Source organism: Pelecanus crispus, chromosome 5 (assembly GCF_030463565.1).
Source record: "Pelecanus crispus isolate bPelCri1 chromosome 5, bPelCri1.pri, whole genome shotgun sequence".
In the NCBI taxonomy this organism is placed as follows: Eukaryota; Metazoa; Chordata; class Aves; order Pelecaniformes; family Pelecanidae; genus Pelecanus; species Pelecanus crispus.
The window spans coordinates 11,285,295-11,295,681 of NC_134647.1; the positions used below are offsets into that span (position 1 = coordinate 11,285,295).

General features: G+C 54.7%; 1 protein-coding gene across 1 annotated transcript; it reads right to left on the reverse strand.

Annotated features, from left to right (window-relative positions):
* Window positions 1-7,518: 7,518 nt before the first annotated feature.
* On the reverse strand, window positions 7,519-8,736 carry C1QL2 (complement C1q like 2). Its single transcript, XM_075711154.1, has 2 exons — window positions 8,098-8,736; window positions 7,519-7,698 (listed from the first exon to the last, which is right to left on the reverse strand). The coding sequence occupies exons 1-2, from the start codon at window positions 8,734-8,736 to the stop codon at window positions 7,519-7,521; spliced, it is 819 nt and encodes a 272-aa protein (XP_075567269.1).
* Window positions 8,737-10,387: the final 1,651 nt, after the last annotated feature.

Below are 10,387 nucleotides of genomic sequence, written 5' to 3' on the forward strand. Positions count from 1 at the left end.
TCTAAAACCATCATACAGCCTCTGAGTACATGGGGATCACGCTAGTCTACAATTGCCTCAGTTTTACCTCCCTGGCTTTTTTTTTTCTTTGGAAGGATGGCAGGGGGAAGTGGAAGAGGAAATCTGAATTGCAGCTCTCAGAAAATACCAACCACAAATTAATTCAACAGCTATGTATTTGATTTGTGCTGCTCTGAAGTAAAAGCACATCCATCCCATGCTCTGCTCCACAGGCTTCAAAGACTGTACGTATCAATAAAGAGGCTTATTGATTATGCCAAGACCAAATCGAATAACTTCATGAGAACTGAGAACAGTAACAAAAAAGACCACCGCCACAAAATCCCAACAAAAGATTAAACCTAATCTTGATCCTGCCCCACTAAAGCCACTAGGCACCCGCCCACCAGCTTTGATGGGGATCAGACCAACTAGAGAACTTCTAGTCCACCAGCCACATGCCTCTTCCTGAGCCCTTCTGCCTAGAGAGCAGAGCTGGTACGAACCTGGGGAAGCTAGTGAGTCCAAATGTAAGGAAAAACAGGCAACAAAATCTCATGTAGGTGGCCTTCTCAATTAAATATTTTGAGACTAAGAGCCAGTGATTCCTTACAATGTCCCCCTGATTTTGCCACCTTAGGGAAAGATGTCGGAAAAGATTTGAGCAGAACTTATTTTGATGCTGCAAAAGGCAATTTTAGGCAGAGAGTCACCACAAGGTTCAGCAGTCATGGATTTTTGTCCTGTCTTAGGTTGCCAAAACACCGTTCTCCTGGAAAAGGGAAAACATTACGTATCTGAGCAGCTTTCCTATCCCATCTCCCTTCTCATAGCTTTGAACAAACTTTGTTTCAGGAAAGATTATTTAGATTGCCCAATCAGAAGTGAATTAAAGCTGAGACTGTTTTAAAGACCTGCCTTGCTTTGATACAAATACATACTCCCTTTATAATGAGTTTCTCTTCACATCAGTTTGAGCCTTTTTTTAGGATCAGCTGGAACACCTTTCCTCTTTTCCACTGTAATTCTGAGAGCAATATAAAGTGCAAATAGCCATTGAGACACAGCGTATGCTCAACAGAGACACATTTGTGTGTGGTCTTCCAGCCCCCCACTGACAGCCAAGGCTTTGGTAGAACCTGATGCAGCACCGTGACTCACCCCCTGTAACGGTTTAACTGGGATCACAGCAGCACTCTTACTATGCACAGCGGTGCCTTTTGGAGGCTTCACAGTGTACGCTGTCAATATGTAATAACACTATGCATCGTGAATTATGGAGTTGCTGGAATCAATGGGATTTTGCATATTAATTGCAAACGCACCCCAAAAGACAAAGGAATTTATTGGCTTAACTAGTGTTTCAGCTCTAATAACGTTCAAGCTTCATTCTCACACAAATTGATAAATAGCAGCACGGTGTTACCTAGAAGCAGACTTTGGTTCTTGGGCTCCCAGCTCCCAGGAAGGACAGCTCCATGAAAAATGAGGTGCCAGGAGAAGGAGAAGCAAACGTCAAGAATTCAACTGTACACCAAAACAAAACAGAGAGAAACCCACCTGGATCTGATCTCCATCACCTCGTGCATTCACATGCTGCAGCACAGCACGGCTGACACAAAGTTTCAGGAACAGCATTACAATAATGAGGGAAGAGCAAGACACTACCTGAAAAGCAGCTTCCTCCCCAAGGAGTTAAAACATTTGCTGCATTATCATACCATCAAAATTGCATTTTAAAACTAAGATCGGACAAAGAATCATTGTTCCTAAAGCCTGTGCAGAGGATAGCTCACATCTTCAAACAAGTTATTCTCCCGGGCATGTTTCCCCCCCATTCTCAGCAGCAGATCTCTCCTCTTTGGGATGGGGATCACATCACAACGCTTAAGCAATAAGCAATTTGTTGACAAAGAGAAATGGCACCAAGAAAACATTTCAGCTGCATTCAAGACTGGGGTTAGATTTTTTTGTTTGTTTGTTTTTCTAGACATGATCTGGCAGCTGCAAGCAAAAAGAAGAGCCGGGATCATGTGAATGTCCCCTCTCTAGGAGGAGCACAGCCAAAGGCTGCAGGCAAGCCATGCTCTCCATGTCACCGTGCTCGCAGAGCACTGGAGGAAATAATCCTGCATTAATAGGGCAGCAGATCACAGGGATCAAACAGGCCTTTTCTGTTTCTACCCTAGCTCATGCCAAAAAACCAAATCAGGAGTAAATGCAACAGAGAGAGGGATATGCCATCAGCCCCCTGTGAAGAAAATCTGCTCCCATTTATTAGAATATAGAGCTGTGCCACACAGGGTAATGGTTAATTCAGGTTATTTTATAATTGGAAGAACCCAAAGAAGATGGGCAGTTATGGCTTCCTCTACAAGGAACCAGGGCCATAACTCACAGCTCCTTCAGAATTACGCTCTGCAAAACCCTGAAAGAGATCCCGCAGAGCCGGGATGCAGCAGTGGCTCAGCACCTTTCAGGCTGTGACCTGAAACCACCAGCTCTCAGGGCTTCAGCCTGAAACACAGGGGGAAAGAAGGGGAATGCCGATGTATGTTCAAGCCTAGGACATCAAATCACACCACAGCCTCAGCTTCTTGCCTACCCAGGAGGTAACAAAGCTGCTGCCCGCAGGCTATTTCCAGGGAGCCAGCATTGCCCTCTACTGGCCTCTTCGTAAGTCATGCTTAAGGCCAGTAACAAACTGGTACTAAATTAAGAGGAATCAGAAGGAGCTCAGCCCCCTACTTTAACCCCCCACGCAGCCTTCAAAAATGAAGCTCGCTTCAGGGCAGGTGGGCTCAAGAAAGAGTGAAGCATCTCCCCCAGTTCTGCTGTGGCTCTTGCTATGTGACCAGGGCACTAACTTCTGAACTGGCACGGGCTTGGTCTAGAGAAATGGGCCCCCATTTGCATGTTAGTCATAGCTTATAATCAAGCTAAACCTCTTTCTGCCATTAGACGTGAAACCAGCTGAGAGCAGGCTCTCGCCCATAAGTGCCAGGGTGTCCACACAGTAACAGTTTACCTCTCTCGTCCGTAATTAATCTTCCAAGTCTCTGCACGTGCAGACATTCACAGTAAAAAGGACAAACTCTTTGGAGTCTCAAAGTCAGTGAACGTTCAGTTAGTCTTTATTTTATTCTGACAGGCTCCTTTATCCCAGAGACAATACTAAGACACGGGATCTTAGCAGGAATTTCTCCAAGGGTTCAGTCCAATCACAATAAGGAAACAAAAAATGGCATGTTACCAAAAAAAAGGTATTTAACACAAACAGATTAAAAATAGACATATATGCCATTTCGCCTCTGTCCTCCACAGACCCCTTTAATATAATTAGTCTGTGGCAGAAACAGAAAAAGATCACTTGAGCATCCACCAAACCCATCCTCCCTACTTTGAGTTCACAGATTAAACCCATCCAGGCACGGTAAACCACTGAAAGAGCCAAGCAAGGAGATAAGCAAGCATTAAATCAGCAAGAAAAATGCCCAGAGTGAGTTTCAAAAGCAGTAAGCCCAAGACCAAAGCGTGGTTCAATGCACGTTTGTAAAGCCATGAGGCACAAAAAGCAGCACTTTGCTTTTCTAGCAGCAAAAGGGAAAGAGGAGAACCCAGACGTGGGGCTGTCCCACCCCGCTGAGGGCCAGCGTGGCCCTATCAACACGGGCCCTACTCCGCAACGGGATGAGCATCAAGGAGAAAATCTGCAAGCCCAGATTCTGGAAAATACAGAGGCACCAGACTTTGCATGGGACACCAGACACCCAGCTGCTCCTGCAGCATGGGTTCCTCAGAAAACTCTTTCTGTACACTGGCTGGAGGAAACATAGCCCCGGCAGCTAACCTGCTTCATTCAAGCCAAAGCAGGATCTCCTCACCCATCTCCCTAGAGACTTGCCAGGAGCTCCTCAAACCAATGAAGGTCAAAACAGAAGAAAACAAGTGCCCAGCCACGAGCCCACGAGCTTGCGGAGGAGCAGAGTAACATGAACACCTTCCTCCAGGGAACGGCCACAGACGAGGGGTGGCTGGCACCCCTCTCGGGGCTCTCAGCAGCATCCCAATTTTCCCTTCCACAGTGTTTTGTGTGCTTGGATGTCTCCCTGCTCCCCTCTTTTCCAGGGATCCCTTCCATAGCCAGTGCTGCCCAGCCACAGTACAAGGGTCAAGGATTCACATCAGCAGCACAAAGATCAGGGATTTGTTGCTGCAATATCTAAGATGCTTTGAGAGCATGAACACCTGTCTTATTTTTTTTTATCTTAACTTTTTTATTATTATTTTAACTTGAGCATGCAGCTGGGCACAAAACAGAAGTACCCTTTGTCTAAAACTCCGACCTTCCATTCCTTTCCGGGAGGTTTCCCTATTCCCGTCACATCTGATCACCTCACAATTTTTAAAAGCATTTCTTTTACTCATTAAGTAAAACAACACTTCCGAGAGGTCAGACCTCCAGAGCAGACGCTGGCTAATGGTTGAGATGCCACTATCATTTGGGAAAGCTGGTCCCAGCGAAAGCTGAAGCCAGCCTCTGAGTACACACTAATCCTCCTCCGATCCAAAAGAGGGGACCAGGGTATCCCCACTACAAACAGCCCCTTCTCTTTGTGCCATGAAACATAGAAACCGTGGACCTCCTCCAGGAGAAGAAGGACTCAGACAAAACCCAGAGGGTTGGGAGCCCACCACAGCAGGCTGCTTGCTGGGCTGCGCCCGACCCTGCTCTTGCCCACTGCCACCCGCAGCACAGGGACCGCCACCCCCGCCACAACGCTGCCTCTGCTTTTCTGGACAGCTGCACCACCAAGCACTAAAGTTTGTCATCTCCCAGGTGCTTTTCCCTGTGTTACTTCAGGAAAAAACCAACCCACACACTGAGCTACTATCACGATGACTGGGATGGAGGAGCCTGTCCAAGCACCACCGCTGCAGACGCTGGGTGAGAGCCATCAACCCCCCACAGAGGCAATCTCGGAGGTCCCTGAGATGAGGAGAGGAAACAAAAAAGCCTGCGAGCAGCCAAGGAAGACGTTCATTCTATCGATTGTGTAAACTGTCAGTGGAGTGGCAACGAGCATTTTTTTTTTTTGTTTCTATCCTGGGGAATAATCCAGCCTGATAATTAGTACATAAGAGATAAGTGGAAAATGAGACATCTAGCGAGGGTGGTTCAAGCCTCCTCATGACATTGATAATGTGCAGATACATAGATCACTGTCGGGGCAAACCGCCACTGCGAGCCTGTGTCTTCCCATTGCCTCATCAATCCATCATCCGCTTAGCTACTGACACCTTGGCAGGCACACACGGCCAGCCCTGCATTTGAATTGCGAGGAGCAGGTTCCACCAGGGAAAACAGATTTAAAAATCTAAGATTCAGATTTGTTTAAGTATTGTGAACAGCAATTCCCTTGCAAGGCATCTTCATTGCCCTTTTGCCAAGGGGGAACAGTTGGGTCTTTGTTAGAGGTACAAATTGCTTCTTAATGCAAGGGATAAAGCAGAGCCCAGGCACCTCCTTAGAATTCCTCCTGGCTCCTGCTAATGCTGCTGCATGTCAATTTTAATTTTTTGAAATTTAAACCGAGGGCTTTGTGTCTAAGCTCCATTTTGTCGGAGGGGAGGGGAGGAATAGTCGAAAAGGATTACCTACCCGTGGGGAATTGAGGATCCATAGCAATTATACTTCATTTGGGTCTCAGACACTGGTTTTAATCATATTCTAAATAGTACAAATCGACAAGACATTAGAGATTGATAAGCGTCTAACGCATGTACCTGGTTATGAACTCTGCTTCCCTCAGCTGGGGGATGTCTGAGGACAGGATGAAGGGAGGAATTGCTTTCTCTCTCTGACCCTCCTCTTCAGCCAACGAGAAGACAATACCCACCGAGGACTAGGTAGGAGACAGAAGAGACTGTAAGAACTCGGTCATGACTGGGCTACCCCAAAGCGGGGCTGGAACAAGTTCGTCCCGGCTGTGGTTCCCTTTCACTCCTGCAAAGTCAGGGCAGGGGCAAAGCTCCAGCCTCGGCAGAGCAGTTGCAGCCCGGCTCCTGTCTCTCTCACCTGTAAAACTGCACTAACGCTGCCAAGGGCGGGAAGCTGATAGGGAGGTAAGACCTTCAGGAGGGAAAAATGAAATGACAAGACAATAAAATGAAAATAAGAGCTTTTGTAAATCAACTTAGCTCTTTTAGCTTCAGCAGAGCAACCCCAATTTACCCGAACGGAGGAGGTTACCTGCTGGGGTGGTGATGAAAGATGCCCCTCCTCCACCAAAGGCTCAGAGCCGCATGCGCTAGTTACACACCCGTGCACTTTTAAAAGGACACAGAGTGGCTGGGATTTACTGAGGACCAGCAGGAAAATACTTTTCCAAGTGGTCTGAATCTGTCAGTCTTCAGTGAGCTTTCTCTCCCAGTCCATCTCGGGGACCGTGCAGACCCACCCACGGTCAGGTGTGGTTTCCAACCCATATATGCACTGCAAGTGCGGGGGTTTAGACGGACTCTCTCCCCCGCTGCCCTCTTACACTCGTCAAGCGTGTTACAGAAACACGGTTTTCCACAATCGCCGACTAAACCGCTTTTCTTGTACTTCACTAACCTCTGGATCAGGCTTAGATCCAGTAAATCTGTTTAGGAGATCTGCCCCGCATCCCCACTTTCACCTCTTGACGACTGTGTGCCGCTTTTTTACAAAACACTTTTTCCTCTCCCTCTGCTTCTTCCCAGCCCCCTTGAACCATAATCAAGACCTGGCCAAGATGCCCCATCCTAACTTTAAATTTTGCTGCAAACCTAAAGGACTGAAGTGACCCCCCCCTTTACCTCCCACCCTCCTGTGGCACCGCCCCAGCGCTCCTTTGCAGCACTGGAAGAGACAGACAGCAAGTAGGCATTGTCTAAAAACATAATTTAATGTGACATTTTGGTGATTGTGGTCAACGACTGAATTCTTTTGCAGACAGGAACAGGTTTGACGTTAATGACACCATCATTCACACGAGCGTTGCATTGCACAGAAAAGAAAAGTTTACACTTGACCCCATACAAACAAAGCAGAAGAGGAAAAACCAGTTATGGTCCCGTCCCACTTCATGAATAGTCGATCTGAAAATTCACCATCATAATTAATACTCATTGACAAAAAAATGTGACTGGTTCAAACTCCGTGTGCGGCACAGTCCGAACTCAGGGCTCTCTTACACCCCCTGGGAACCACCCAAGAGTTTCAAGCTGACACACAAAACACCGAGGCTGACAAAGGGAGAGGGGGATTCAGAGGAAAGGGGGGAGACTAAGGAAGGAGATCGCTTTGTTTCACTTCTATTTCGTTTCCACAGGGGTAAAGAAAAAAACCCAGTCAAACTGATAATGAAGCTAAAGTGACCTGCGGAGACAGCGGACACCAGGAGGAACAGCGGCACGACAGGGTACAGAAACGCCAACCGGCCCCACGCGCACCAGTGGCGGGGCCAGCTGCGTCGCGTCGCTTGTTATGTGTTAATCGGGGTATAAAAGAAAGCCAGAGAAAGTGCTGTACTTATTGTTGTTGCCTCCGTGCGCTTTGCCTCCGTCCAGCTTGACGTACACCTCGTCGCCGGAGTCCAGGTGCAGCACCACGCTGTTGCTGGCGTAGTCGTAGTTCTGGTCCGCGTCTTGGGCGATGGCACTGGCCCGCACCTGCCAACACAGCCGCGGGGTACATCAGCCCCCCGAGCCCCTGTTCTGCAGCCCCTCCATCGGCCCCCCGAGCCCCTCTTCCGCAGGCCCTTCCGTCAGCCTCCGGAGCCCCTCTTCCCCAGCCCCTCCACTACCCCGTGCCCTCCCTCCCGCCCCCCTCCTCGCTTCTCCTTCCCCCCAGCCCGGCAGGAAAGTTTGCAAGCCGGGAGTCTGGAGTTGGTCGCGGCTCTGAAGCTGCTCCCCGCGGTGCACCCGCGCCCCGACGGCGGGGAGGATGCTCCGGCAGCTGCTATCCCCGGGAGCGGCGGCGGCGGGCGGTGCCTGCGGGCGGCCCGGGCGCCGGGAGCGGGGGGAGGCGGGGCGGGGAGGCCGAGGAGCGGGGGAGCGGCGGGGACCCACCTGCCCGTTCTTGCAGAGGTCGGCCCACATGCTGGTGCCGTCGCCGCCGCGCATGAGGATGTGGTAGGTGAAGAAGTAGATGCCGCGCACCTGGCAGGTGAACTTGCCGCTGGCCGGGTCGTAGTGGTTGCCCAGGTTGGTCACCACGTCGTCGAACTTGAGGACCTCGTAGCCTTCGTGGGGGCTCTTCAGCCCCACGTAGAAGGCGATGCGCGGCCCGCTGAAGGCGGCGTTCAGCCCGCCCGCCGCCTCGCCGCCCGCCGCCGCCCCGCCGCCGCTCCCGCCGCCGCCCGCGCCCGCCAGCGCCAGCCCGGGCAGCCCCGGCTTCCCCGCCTCGCCCCGCTCCCCCGGCGGGCCCCGCGGCCCCGGCGGCCCCGGCTCCCCGGGCGGCCCGCGGGGGCCCGGCTTGCCCGGCCGGCCCGGCTCCCCCTTGGGTCCCTGGACGAAGGGCGGCGGGGGGTTGGCGCCCAGGTCCTGCAGGGCCTCCACGGCGGCGGTGCTGCCGGGGCCGGGCGGGCGGCCGCCGCTGTACGGGTCGCAGATCATGCGGCAGGTGCCCATCATCTCGTAGTGGGCGCCGCTCTCGGCGGGCGCCTGCAGCAGCAGCAGGGGCAGGGCGACGAGCAGGGCGACGGCCATGGCCAGGGCGAGCCCGGCGGCGGCCAGCAGCCGCCTCCTCCGCTGCCACAGCCGGGCGGCGACGGCGAGCAGGTCCTCCTTGCCGTGCGAGGCAATGGTGGCGCGGGGGGCCGGCCGCTCCCTGCGGGGGACGGCAAGAAAAGGCGGTGAGCCCCCCGCCGCCGGCGCCTCCCCGCCCGGCCCCCGCCTCAGCGCGCCCGCCGGCCGGCCGCTCGCCCCGCCATGCCGCCGCCGAGAGCCGCCGCCCCGCTCCGCTCCGCTCCGCTCCGAGGGGACGCGGCGCCCCGTCCGCCCGGCGGGGCTGGGCCGAGCGGGCGCCCGCCTCTGCCCCTCGCCCCGGCGGGGGGCCGGGCTCGCCCGCCCCCGCCGCCGCCCCGACGTGGGGGGCGCGGAGCCGGGCGGGGCGGGGCCGGGGCGCGGGGGGCCGGGGCGGAGCCGCCGGGGGGGGCCTCGGGGCTCCGCTGCGGTGCGCCCGTCCGCCGCCGCCCGCCCGCCCGCCGCTCCGGGGGCGGGCGGAGGGGAGGGGAGAGGCGGCGGGGCGTCCCGCACGGCCCCGGGCTCTCCGGCCCGCCGACGGCTGGCACGGGTGTGCGGGGCCCCCCGCCCGCCCCACCGGCACCGGCAGCCCAGTGCCTGCGGGTACCGCCCAAACTGCGCCCCGCCGAGACCGGGACGCTCGGGGACGGCGTCGCCTTGCCGCGTTCGCCTGCCGCCCGAAACCGCTTCCTCCCTCCGCGCCATCCTCTCACCGTCCCCCTGCGCCCCCATCCCGCCCGGCCCGCGGCGGGACGGCCCCCGCGCCACTGCCCCGGGCCGCGGCCGCAGCCCCCGCTCCCCCGGGGCGAGCTCCCCGCCGCCGCCGCCGCTTCCTGCGGGAGCGGGGCGGGGAAAGCCCCGCGCAGGCGACAGGTTGCCCCGGCGTGTTCCCCGGGGCTTCCTCAGCCTCCCCCCCCTCCCGCCCCGGCCCCGGAGGCCCAAAAGACGAGCGGGACAGGAGCGCGGGTGGACCTTGCTCCCCGACGCGTCGAGCGTAATTTAAGTGCGATGCACCCGTCCCGATTTCCCGAAGGCGGGCAGGGCTTGCCAGGTGGAAGGGGAGCCCTGGGAAGCAATGCCTTTAGCGGAGTTCAGGGTGGGTTACGGCCCAGTGTGTTGTAGGTTTCCCTGCGTAATGACGGGTCCAAATCAAGTGGGTTTTTCCCCCAATGGAGAAACTGTGATTAATTGCCTTTGATTTTCTGAGTAAACGGCGGTCGTGCAGCGGGAGCTCTCGCACCGTTAACTGCCTGCAGGGATCTCCCCTCGGGAGAGCAAGCAGAGATCTTACCCACGCGTTTCATCGCGGTGGGTTAAGCACCCGCTCCGCAAAGAAAAAAGGTACTAGCACGGCCGTCACACAGATTTCCTGAGGGCAACATTTCGGGGTCCCCCGCTTCCTTAGTGCATAGGAAGGGTGACTTTCCAGCGGGTGCACCCGAGTTGAAGGCAATCTGTTTTGTCTTAAAGCAGGCAGAGCTGTGGGTCGAAGGAAGCCAGCCGCTGCGCCTGATCCAACGCGTGTTGAAGCTGATGGCCTGGAGGCATCGTGTGCCAGCAGGGACGTCCAGGCTTCTTCCAAGAACTGCAGAAATGCCCTAAGAGGGCTTGGCAC